At 37.0% G+C, this 12,864-nt stretch overlaps 1 protein-coding gene across 1 annotated transcript; it reads left to right on the forward strand.

Moving 5' to 3' along the window:
- The first annotated feature begins 1,443 nt into the window (after positions 1-1,443).
- On the forward strand, positions 1,444-4,625 carry LOC113081912 (P2Y purinoceptor 4-like). Its single transcript, XM_026253813.1, has 2 exons — positions 1,444-1,633; positions 2,007-4,625. Exons 1-2 carry the CDS (start codon positions 1,521-1,523, stop codon positions 3,103-3,105), a joined length of 1,212 nt encoding a protein of 403 aa, XP_026109598.1. The 5' UTR covers positions 1,444-1,520; the 3' UTR covers positions 3,106-4,625.
- The last annotated feature ends 8,239 nt before the right edge of the window (positions 4,626-12,864 follow it).

Consider the following 12,864-nt stretch of genomic DNA (forward strand, 5'->3'; position numbering starts at 1 on the left):
AAAGCAGGTGTATATCCTGCACCGGCCTGCTTGACTTCACCTGTCAGTCATTGGATTATTATTTAGTCCAGAGATGATGAGTGAAACTGAAGTAGCTGTATTCCCGGTAACTTACAGTTCACATTACAATACTGAGTCACTGACCCATTCACATTCCTGTACTATTTATGCAATTTCCCATAATTCCTTTTTGGACTAACTATCAGGTCAGCACTGCAAAGGAAGTGGGTCTCACTATACCGACAATGAAAATGAATCTCCCAAGCTTTCATGACACGCGACTTAAATTATAATTTAATGTTTTTTTATAACATCCTGTCAGTGATGCATAATACTATATATATAATGCACTATAAGTCTAATGAATTTGAAAACTATATTACAGATTATTTAACATCAAACTATATAGTTTATTACTGCAGCCAACATCATAAAACAATTGTGCAAATATTTAATGTGAACTTTAACTCAGAGAGGCATATCACTCATGAAACCTATTATGACACTCAAACTGATCACAAGCAGACAAAGGTCTTTCTTGCTGTAATCTTTTGCCCTGTTCATTTAGCTTTTCAGACACTCGCTCTTCTAAACTGTCTGCCATGACCAAACACTGTTTATATTATTAACGAACAGCACATCTGAGTGGTCTGATATAAATGTGTGTGATGTGTTGCTAAAGAATTAGTTCCAGCACCAGCCTTTTAGGTGTCTCTCTAACGCTAACCTCTCATTGGTCAATTGGGGATGGGACTGTGTTTAATATGCATAAGCTCCCCTAATACTTTTGGGAAACACCTACATTTCTTTTTACCTCTGTAACTGTGTATGGAAAACATGTAACTTTCTCGGAAACATTGTTGTTGGATGCATATGCACAATTCCAAATGGTAGCCCACACAGTCACATGGTGCTTACTGGAAGTGAAATTACAGTGAAAGTGAAATAAAACAAAGGACTGTAATTTGTGGATACAATATCCTGGATTTTAAATATTAAGAGGGCCTTGCTAGAGTTTCCTGTATCTTGCATAAAACAAAAGAGCACCATGTGTTCGATTGGGTTAACGTGTGGGAGGCTATAATTTACCTTCAAGGATTTTATCATAAAAACTGGGCAGTATCATTTACGAGAGACAACATATAATGTTTAAAGGGCATGTGAGATGAGCTTCTGCTGTAAATTACTGTCTGTGTGATCGACAAAGATGGTAGAAACTGATAAGCGCGTGATATGATAATGAGACGAGTAGGTTACAGAAAAATACAAGAGTTCCTCTTTAAATATCAAAATTGAATAAAACTGACTTTGACTTTTAATAACTTACCAGTTTAACGTGGTATTTAATCAAATCAAATAAAAAAGATATTGATCAATACCTCAGTAAATATTGGTGTATTGTCTCGAGGAGGTGAAGGGACAAACTCAGTTTGGCTCTGATTCCCCGCCCCTCAGCTCACGCGCTCACTTACTGAAGCGGGACATTATCAGCTCGAGCACGCGCAATCCGGTATATCTGGATGCGTGAATCTCTTAAACAATTTGAATGGTTTTTGAACCATAAGCGTCAACCATCAAAGCTCATGTTTTCATCTATGGAGGGGCGTGTTGACCTCGTTAAACTGAGTGAACGGTAAGTTTTAGCACGTGAAAACAACTCCGCGTGCTCCTCTTTCTCTTATGTCTCTTATATACTACTACCCTAAATGTGCACGGTTGTGGGGAAAAAAACGTTTTCTTTTTGTTATGCGATTTATGAGTTAAGATAAAATGTTTTCGTGTTTAGACATGGAGTTTTTAGCCCTAAACTATATGAAATGATTTGAAAAATCATGATTTTTAAGTACACATAAGAGTCTATTCTATGTGGACACTTTCAGTCTGTAGCTCATGTTTATTTTATAGCTTGTGACATAATATTTTAAACTGAAATCTAATTTACTGTGTTTACTTCTAACTCATTGTTTCTAAAATTGCTAAAACAATTTGTGTTGTTATTTTAACAGAGAAATGAATCCACTCTTAAGAAAAAGTGTCTCAGGGAATTTTTCCCTTCCTTCCACTTCATTGATGCTGAGGTCTGAGAATGAAGTGAATTTCAGCTGTCTCTTCAATGAGGAGTTCAAGTATATTCTGCTCCCTGTATCATACTCCCTGGTGTGTTTCCTAGGACTGATACTTAACTCTGTGGCTCTGTGGATGTTCATCACTAAGATGAGGCCCTGGAAACCCAGTACAATTTATATGTTCCATCTGACCCTGTCAGACACACTCTATGTGCTCTCATTGCCTATGCTTATATACTATTATGCAAACCGCAACCACTGGCCTCTTGGGGTTTTTCTCTGTAAGCTTGTACGATTTCTTTTCTATGCCAACTTGTACTGCAGCATCCTGTTTCTCACTTGCATCAGTGTGCACCGCTACATTGGAATCTGTCACCCCATTCGTTCTCTGACTTTGGTGAAGCCACGCCATGCCCACGTGGTGTGTGGTTTTGTCTGGATAGCTGTGATAGCCTGCCTGGTGCCCAATCTGAGTTTCGTCAACACTTCCCAGAGAGGAAATGATACTTTGTGTCACGACACCAGCCGCCCGGATGAATTTCACAACTATGTTACCTACAGCTCTGTGGTGATGGTCCTGCTGTTTATCCTGCCATTTCTGGTCATCATGGTTTGCTACTGTTTAATGGCACGGGCCCTTTGTCAACACCAAAAGGGCCTGTCCCAAAGTCAACAAAATTCATCCCGAAAGAAGTCCATTACGCTTATTATAGTGGTGCTGGTTGTGTTTGCGATCTGCTTTGTACCCTTCCACATCACCCGTTCGCTCTACTACAGCTACCGTATTCTAGACGCAGATTGCAGGTCCCTTAATATTGTCAACTTTGCTTATAAAATCACTCGTCCGCTTGCTAGCATGAACAGCTGTGTGGACCCCATCCTCTATTTCCTGGCAGGGGATCAGTACCGCTCTAAACTCATCAGAGCGTTCACTAAACAGACTCTGAAAACTCGTTCTACTACGTATGGGCATGAAAACAACATTGGGCTGGGTTTTAAGAACCCAGATGCCCAAGCTGGAACTGAGTCGAGACTCTAGGGTCACATACCCAGACATTTTGGGTAATGGTTTAAAAAGCAGTTCTGGAAGACTGCCTCAAATTTTGTAAGACATCTCAGGTGTTCTTTATTGACAGTCAAGCCTTCTACAGCCACAGACATATGCATCCAAAAGAATCCAGGACAGTCTCGTTGGAGAAAGGATGTTTATTTCCTTTGTGCACTCTTCAATGATTTGTTTTTCATTCATGATTGCTGGTAGTGTAGTGCACAGGAACTGCAGCTCGTTTTATAAGAGCTCTGATGGCCGATCACTCCTGGTTACTTGTAACGTTGAAGTTTCTCACTGTTGGTCAAGGACACAACTTGGCAGTGTTGGGGTTCTGTCAACACTGAAAACAAAGCTGACTCTATACTACTCTACAGAAATGCCAGTACAAAGCCTTTTGTGTGTTCTGTTAAGTCTGAATGGCCTATGGTAGGAAACGAAAGTGTGAAATCCCCTTGCGAAAACTAGGACTTGAGTTTTCATAGTATTTCACAAATTATAATAATTATTCTTGAATGGCTTATTAGAATACCAATTGTATTCTACTGTTTATGTTGATACTGAACACATTGTTATTTGTTGTATAAGGGGAGACATAAAATGCTATTAAAGTATCATTTATTGTAAATAAACAGAACAGTTGGAAACCATTTAAGGCACTTTGAGTGAAAAGGAAAATGTTTTTTGGGGAGGCTGAAATTCAAACAGCAGTTGTGCAGATATTGCTTCATTCCTCATACAGCTGTTTTTGTCTTTTGGCGGAGCAGATACCTCTGTGTTGCTGTTCATGTGTTTGTGTATTTGTGAGTGATTGCATAGCACGGCCGAATGAAGGGGTAAAAAGCTTGAAGAAATCAGATCAGTTTTGGCATATTGCAGAGAGACATTTTTTTTCTTTGCATGTGACCTCTGTGGGGATGTTTGTACACTTTATTATTTCCTGTTTAGTTTTTGTAATGTAAATATTTTAGTTCTGCGGTCTCATGGTATTTGTTTAAGTTTAAATTGTGTTTACATAATGTGTTTGTACTTTGAAGTGAACAGTTTTCTGTGTGTATTCCGTCAGTTTTATATGCCCCTCTGATTATCTCCGAAAATAAATTAGAAAGAGCGACCATACCACATTGTTGCAAAAATACTTTTTTTACAAAATACTTATAATAAAGGGATATATTTTATTTGGAAAATGTGTTGCAAAGCTGATAATTTAAGTCTTTTATGTCCTTTTTAAACTGCCAAGCAGAAGACCCTAGACAGAAAATGCATTTTTTAGTAATTATTTTGAAAAATGGAAATTGCTTATGCTTACAGCAAAAAAAAAAAAAAAAAAGCCATTTAATATTTTCAAGTGATATGGCATTATTATAATTTGATAATGCTGCATTTGATGATGTGATGTTATGTTTTTTTTTTGTTGTTGTTGTTGTTGAGATTTTGAAGGAGTGATGCTCTCAGGGGAAAGCTCTTCATTTTTTTTCTTTCAGCCAATAGAGGTCCCCAGAGCTGTTTTAACCCTTTTACATTTTTTTAGAATTTTACAAAAAATCGTAGTTTCACCAGAATGGTACGAAACTGGTAACGTTTATGGCACTTGGTATGTGAAAATAAATAAAAAAAAAGTAAAAAAAAATTGAGGGCATTATTCCAAAAAGTGGTTGAAAAAAATTCTAAAATACAGAACAGTTTTTATCTACAAATCCCCCACAATGCAGAAAAAAAACACAACAATGCAGGGGTGAAACTCTTAAACATATAGAGTGCAAAATCAACACACACATGGATACACACACAAGGATACACACCTATGAACTGGTGTGACTATCACTGCAACTATGTAAAATAAAATGCACAATAATTCTACTACAATGCAGTAAAAAAAGAGGACAGCAAGGAAGGGGTTAGACTCTAAAACATCAGTGTAAAACGGATACATCCACTCACACACACTTACTTAGACATTCACACACATACAGATTTATACATATTCAAATGAATTGGTATGGCTATAACCATATAGCCAAAATGATTCAGAAGACTGAAATAAGAGACCAAGAAGGTTTAAGCTCTGATAAAGCATTCATGTTAATTTGTTATTAATGTAATTTGCAATTTTAATAGAATTGTAATGTTTTGTGTAACAAAGTGCTTTCTGTGTTCAGGTTTGAATGTAGTAATAATAATAATGCAAAAAAAAAAAAAAAACCACTTATATATAATATTAATATATTATTGAATAAAACTATATTGGAATGATTTTACTGAAGAAAAAAAAGTTACATTTCAGGTGTCTGGTTACTTTTGACTCTCAAATGAGGAGCTCACAAGGGTTAAATGTTTTCAAATGAGGAATGAATGCATGGACTTAACACCCACATATCCTTGAGCTCTCTGTCCAGTGCCTTTGACTGTGATAAATAGATCTGTTGGCTGCTGCTTTTGTTGTGGAGTTGCTGAGGTCATGAATAGTTTAATATACACAAGAGATGGAGAGTTAATGTCCCACTTCTTTTCTTGCACTAAAATCACCCTGAATATTTGGAAAACAAATGGCATCAAATAAGTCAAGGCCATACACAATACATGTATATAAATAATGAAATTAGCCAAAAAAAGAACTGCAATGTGGAGCAAGTTTAATATGGATTAATTAAAAGTTTAATATGGATTTCTGTTTAAAATAGGAAAAACCTCTGTAAAATAACCTTTGTGAATAAAACAATTAAAAGCAAACAAGTGTTTGAATGTTGCCAATTGTAAGATTTGTTTTTGAGGTGGTTATAATACTTTTAAAAAGTTAATATTACCCCCCCCCACACCCCCCCACCCCCGGTCGCTGTCTCTCATATCCTCAACTGTTTTCATTCTCTCATTCTTGAGCACTGCCCAAGGGCAAGGGTTGGGAGAAATCATTGTGAGAAACACAATACGATACTCATAAAAGACATTGAGCAATAAAATAAATGTACTGCTGGAAAAGTATGGTTTTCCCCATCAGTTCTAGCAATAAGTAACCTTTATGTGTTCTATTTGTGTTGTTCACTGATGTAAAAAGAGATTTCACAGTCTAAAGAGAATTTATTTCTTTAGTCACAAAAGCATGTGAATCTTTATCAATCTCTACATAGCTCTGTAAAATGGTAGTAACAGGGTAGATGTTCATATTAATCTATGAAGCAACAAAACAAAGTAAAGAATCATTTCCCTTTAGAATAATACAATTTTGTTGCTTTGCAGCCTGAAATGAAGACAGACACAGTTTTTTGTTTTATCCAGCTGTATTTACTCTGTATTTACATCCAAATGAAAGATATAACACCAACATGTCAAAAGCATCAAAACAATAAGTTTAATACAGTTTATTTATTTTTCTGTACATTAAAATGTGTCCTGAACAATAAATAATGAAATATTTCCATATAATAAAAAGATGTTTGAAACATTTAAATTAGACACTTTACTTGCATCTAATGTGCTTTTTATGTATGAAATCACCTTTGTAAATCTAATTTGATGCAGACACCAAAATATATACATATGCATACACACATGGATGCAATTTCTGTTTTATTTAGTTTTTTTCTTTTTTGAAGAAAGATGACATATGATCCTAAGGCATCCCATCATCTCCATCCAAAAGGTATGATGAAAACACTGTCTCTAATATATAGATGAGTTTATTGCCATTTGTTTTTACATTCCCACATATGTTGCTTTATATGCATGCAGTCAACAACAAAAATCATGACACATCTTTGCAAAAATCTTCATGTCACCATTAAACCATTTTATATAAGGGTAGACGAGGAAGTTATTATGGTTGTGCTTTCCAGTCATACAGACGTTCTGTTTCTATCTACTAAGCCTTACTTTTTATAAGCATAATGTTCATCCTGGGATGCGTGATGTCTTCACTTTCATGTTCTCTGTCCTGTTTGTCACATTCGAGAATAAATGAATGATTTCAAGGATGTTGACGAGGACTGAGATGCAGAGAGTGGAAAGGAAGAGTGACATAAAGAGGAAAGAAGTTCATTACCCAGCTGAAAAGGAGGCAAATGGCTTTCATAGTTGCCATGGGAACAGGGCTTTCTCTAGCTGACAAACCTATAATAAGGTACTTCACTGGCCTAAACACAATTATTGCATGTTAAAAAGGGAAATATTGCTTTCCAGTGTAATAGGTGGTCGATATTGATTCACGTAGACCTTCAGTATAAATGTTTAATTTGCCTTTTAATTCAGATTTTGGCCACATGAACATTTTCACATGAAACTTTTCTTAATCCTATTACTAAACTAACAAAGCAGTAAATGAAGGGTATAAAAAAAAAAGCTATATGAGCAATTAACGCTAACCCAATTTTGTAGTTGATTTAATATTCATTTAATATGAGTCATGTGCCAAACTATATAATGTGAAAGAAATGTGAATTTCCTCTCCATTTTTAATCCTTTTAGAAATCATCCCCTTGGAATTATAAGGTTCTATCTGCGTTCTGAGTAGTTTTGAGATATTGAGCTTTAAAGTTTTTGTGTTCCATAGACTTCTGTAGATAGAACCTTTTTGTTTTTTCAATAAAACATCCCAAAATGTACACGACTTAAAATAAAACATCACATAATGTAAATAAATTGTCACAGAATAAAAATATGTGAATAACTCAATTTTGACAAAAATGTCAGATAGAACCTTATAATTCCAAAGGGACGAAATATAATAGATTTTGCTGTCAGGTGTTACATTATAAAACACATACACACACATAAATAAAAAAATAATATTAGCTTTAATATATTATTAATAATACTACTTGTTTATAGATAACAGTGAAAGCAAAATAGCAGAGTGTTTTATTTATTAAGATTTATTTTAAAGTTCAAGATATGAAAAATGATAACAAATGATCATTAAAAATATTGCATTTATTTATTTGAAAGTGTAAATGAAATGTATATATTTTAATTGTATAAAATTGAGACAAATGATGTTAGCACAAAAAAATTATTGAAAAGTTCACAATATTTTGTAATATATAAAAACACACACATATATATATATATATATATATATATATATATATATATATATATATATATATATAAGCCTTCTCCGTAATGAGGGATGAGTGGCTGATGAAGGCAGAGGGTTACTGATCAATCTGCTCCGGGTGCAGCAGGGATGCATGTGGCTGATGATCACACATATAGAGCCAGGAGCTGTGTGTAAGGGTTACTGGGAAATAAACAGCCCAAATCAGCTGGGCCACCCCAACCTGGGCAAATTGTTTTAAACCCCATTACAGCGGCCACACTATTTCCTTCTTATCAAGCCCCCTGCAGCTTCTCATTAATATTCCAGATATATGGCCCTGTACTCTGTATCATTGTCTATTAATGAGACAGATAATCATTCATTCAATTATCAGACCGTCAGCCCATGACCGTGCCCACCGGTTTAGCCTGGAACAGAGAGGTGCCAGTCAGGAGGTGAGGGGTGATGGCAGGGATTACACCATAATAAAGCTTCTATTAAGACAAACAACTAAGGAGCGTTAATGCGGAGAGACCAGATACCAGGTTTTTTTGGTTTTTTGTGTTCTTACATAGAGAAACTTGTGAACAAGAAAAAAATCCTGATTAAACAGGAGCGGCCAACACTTTTAAATTGTGATGTGATTTGTGTATTGACATGCTCAATGAATCCCTTCTCATCTGCAGGTTGACCCTGACCTCTGTTGGCCAGAAGCTGCTGCGAGATCAAGAACATTGATTCCTGCTGAGCAGCTCAAGATCTTCTGCTGTGAGGACAGCCACCCGGGCCACGACAAACCGCTGAGGACAGTGATAAACATGTCTCTTAATTGACATACACACACGTAAGTATACATCAGAGCAGACCCCCAAAGCAAGTGCACCCACTCTCCTTGAATGAACTTAACTTCTGTATGCACCGAGCTTTTGCAGGAGGCTGGAAGACTCTGGTCCGAGAGGGTCAAATGAGAACTTGGAAAAGATAGGAGGTGAAATGTTAGCAAAATCATAGAAAATCCTGAGTTTGATAAATTCCTGCATTTTAAATTAACAGAGGCAGCCGCGGCTGTGGGAGAGCTTTGTCGCCGGCCCATTTTCTCGGCACAAGGCATGCGGTCCCGGGGTCAGCGAAGTTACGGAAGTAATTAAAGCAGCTTGATTCACTGCCTGCTGCAGAGAAAAGAAAGCAAACTGTCATTCTGATTTAGAAAAAATAAATTACAATTTTAATAAAGGGGTGTGGGATGGGGGTGCTGCGGTGTCTGGGAGCTTGCTTGCCTGGATGGAGGAAGGGGGCAGAAGGGGGTGGTCTAAGGGTTTTTAGCTACCTACTTATCAATAGTTGCAATTTTTTTGAAACCACATCGGTATTGCATTGCGGATGCACAAGTGCCCTTAAAAAAAGAAAACCCGGGGAACATTAACATACTGATTTCATGTGCGTGGCAAAGGGTCTGTGCCAATATCAGAGAGGACTCAGCACTCCCATTGTCTGCTAGAACTCTGGTCTCCTCTGATATGAAAATTCAATTATATTATAACTAGATCTCGCTCTGCGTTTTGACAGTCAACGGTAGCGCTTTGCCTGCTGCATCAGTGTGGGGGACCAGAGGGGTCTGATAGCGCTGAGGCAGCCTTTCAGCCATTGACATGTTTTTGGGGGACAAGATTACTTAAATGTGTCGCATTTAAGGGAGGAGAGTTAATCTAATGCATTGCCATTATCTTTCTCAGGTAATTCCAATGCCACCCCCAATCTGAGTGTTTACGCACATGCACATCCTCTCATATTCCCACTTACACTACGCTGGCATGAGATTCACCGCTGTCTCTCTGCTCCGCACAATGTGTGTTTATTTATTTTTTTATCTAGTCATTGCTTGTAAATAAACAGGAAGTGTGGGCTGACGGGAATCATTTTCTCAATGGCAAGCACTTTTTAAGTGACAGCTTTCATAGCTCTCTGAATGCCCTGAGAAGTGAATTACGTTGTCACTAAATTGCTTTCATTCATTAATTATTTTGCACAAGAGGTGCAGAGTTTGGAACTGTACCTTGTTAAAATGCATTGAGTTGTTAAAATACATTTCTTCACTCATTTAACTTATGCCTTCTGAGATGTATTTGCAAGAAAATTTAGAAATTTAGCAAACTCCCTGAACTTTGTGCAGCAACATTTCTGTCACTTTTTTAGTCCTCCTGTCTTTGGAAATGATTAGATGTACTTACTGTTATTTTCCGGTCAACTTAATATGGAGCCAAAAGAGTCTCAGTAATGATAAATGCACGATCTACATTCACATATGCACACACAGAATTCATACATGCACACACATGATTCATAAATACACACACAGTATACACAAATGCGCACAAAATTTACAAATGCACACACAAAATTTAAAAAGCACAGAAGATTCACAAATGCATACAAAATTAAGAAATGCACACAAAATTCTGAAATACACACACAATTCAGAAATGCAAACAACATTTACAAATGCACTCAAGATTCACAAATGCACAGGACAAGATTCAGAAATGTATATCTGTTGAACACACACATATATCTTGAATTACAAACTGCTTGCGTTCTGTGAACTTCACTGCATGTGTGTGTGGATTTTGAGACTCCCCTGACTTGGCTCTACACACAAATGCTTTTTATCAGCAACCAATCAGATATCTCCCTTCTTTTAGCCAATCACAAGAACAAACTCCACGTGGGGGATTGTTTACTTATAAGCCAATCACATGAACGCGTTTACACAGCCTGTGGTGCAGCATATTATAGCCTACTTATTTATGCAATTGTATGAAAATACAGATGTTTAGATTACAATTCAGGTTTTTTTTTTTTTTTTTTTTTTTTTTTTTTTTTACAAAATATAAATTTAAAAATGTCTCAATACATATAGCCCAGTGACTGCAGAAAAAAAAGTTAACCATGGATTCATAAATTTGCAATAGGCAATTATTTCATTTTATTGAAATATTTTAATGAAATAAAAAAAAAAAGACACCTTTTTGAATATTTAAATATATCTAAATATTCTTTTGGATGCAATATAGAAGTCACATTAATTACAATATTCGGTCCCTACATGAAGAGAGAGTCAGTGGTCCGCTGTGAGAGGAAAGTGACTCTCCGGCTGTGCAAAGTGGGTCTCCAGTTGCATGAGGAAAGTGAGTCGTTCGCTTAGGAAAGTGAGTTGATTGCTTTGTGAGGAAAGTGAATCGTTCGCTCAGCTTCGCTGCGTGAGGAAAGTGAATCGTTCGCTGAGGAAAGTGAGTCGTTTGCTGCATGACTCGTGAGGAAAGTGAATCGTTCGCTGAGGAAAGTGAGTCGTTCGCTGCGTGATTTGTGAGGAAAGTGAATCGTTTGATGAGGAAAGTGAGTCATTCGCTGCGAGAGGAAAGTGACTCTCCGGCTGCGGAAAGTGAGTCTCCTGCTGCGCAAAGTGGGTCGCCGGCTGCGTGAGGTAAGTGAGTCGTTCGCTGAGGAAAGTGAATCGTTCGCTGCTTGAGGAAAGTGAATCGTTAGCTGAGGAAAGTGAGTCGTTCGCTGATTGGCTTATAAGTAAACAATCCCCCACGTGGGGTGCATTCTTGTGATTGGCTAAAACAAGGAAGATATCTGATTGGTTGCAGATCATTCCCTGTTTAAAAAAAATGCATTTGTGTGTCGAGCCAAGTCAGGGGAGTCTCAAAATTCACACACAAATGCAGTGAAGTTCACAGACCGCAAGCAGTTTTGTAAATAAAGATATATGTGTTTGTGCATCAGAAGTACATTTCTGAATCTTGTCCTGTGCATTTGTGAATCTTGAGTGCATTTGTAAATGTTGTTTGCATTTGTAAATGTTGTTTGCATTTCTGAAATGTGTGTGCATTTCTGAATTTTGTATGCATTTGTGAATCTTCTGTGCTTTTTAAATTTTGTGTGTGCATTTGTGAATTTTGTGCGCATTTGTGTATCCTGTGTGTGTATTTATGAATCATGTGTGTGCATGTATGAATCCTATGTGTGCATATGTGAATGTAGTGTGTGCATTTATCATTATTGACACTCTTTTGGCTCCATAGTCCTTAAAGGGATAGTTCACCTAAAAGAAGATACTTTGTCCATACAATGAAAGTCAAATTGGTCTGTTGTCATTTTGAACCCCACTGACTTCAAAGGCATGGCAAAAACAGTTTTCTATTAGTTTATTCTTCTAAATGTCTTATTTTATGTTCCATTGAATAAAGAAAGTCAAACAGATTTTGGACAACATGAGGTAAATTATTGGGTGAACTATCCCTTTAACGTAGATAGTGTAAGTTAAGCTAGAGAGCACAGAGAGAGTTGGATATACTAGGAATCTTGATGGGGTTTCCTCCTTTCACTGGACTTTAGTCCACATTGTGTGTGTATGTGTTTCTATGTAAGAGAGGCCAAGGCACAGGAAACGCCCCCCTCTTCAGGTCACAGCCCTGAGACCCGAAAGTGGACCCCCCATTAACCCAGCATGCAACACACATACCTGCCTCCCCTCATTAGGCCGTGTTGAAGTACATGCTCACCCAAAAGACGAAAATAAATCCTAATTAGTATTCTCTGCACTGCCACAACCATTAGCACTTAATTAGCACAGAGAGCACCCCGCTTTCTGGGTGTGGGGTGGGAAGGGGGGTTATGTTGAGTACAATATTTCTGTATATATATGCCTTGGCCAT

Source organism: Carassius auratus, unplaced genomic scaffold (assembly GCF_003368295.1).
Source record: "Carassius auratus strain Wakin unplaced genomic scaffold, ASM336829v1 scaf_tig00035325, whole genome shotgun sequence".
In the NCBI taxonomy this organism is placed as follows: Eukaryota; Metazoa; Chordata; class Actinopteri; order Cypriniformes; family Cyprinidae; genus Carassius; species Carassius auratus.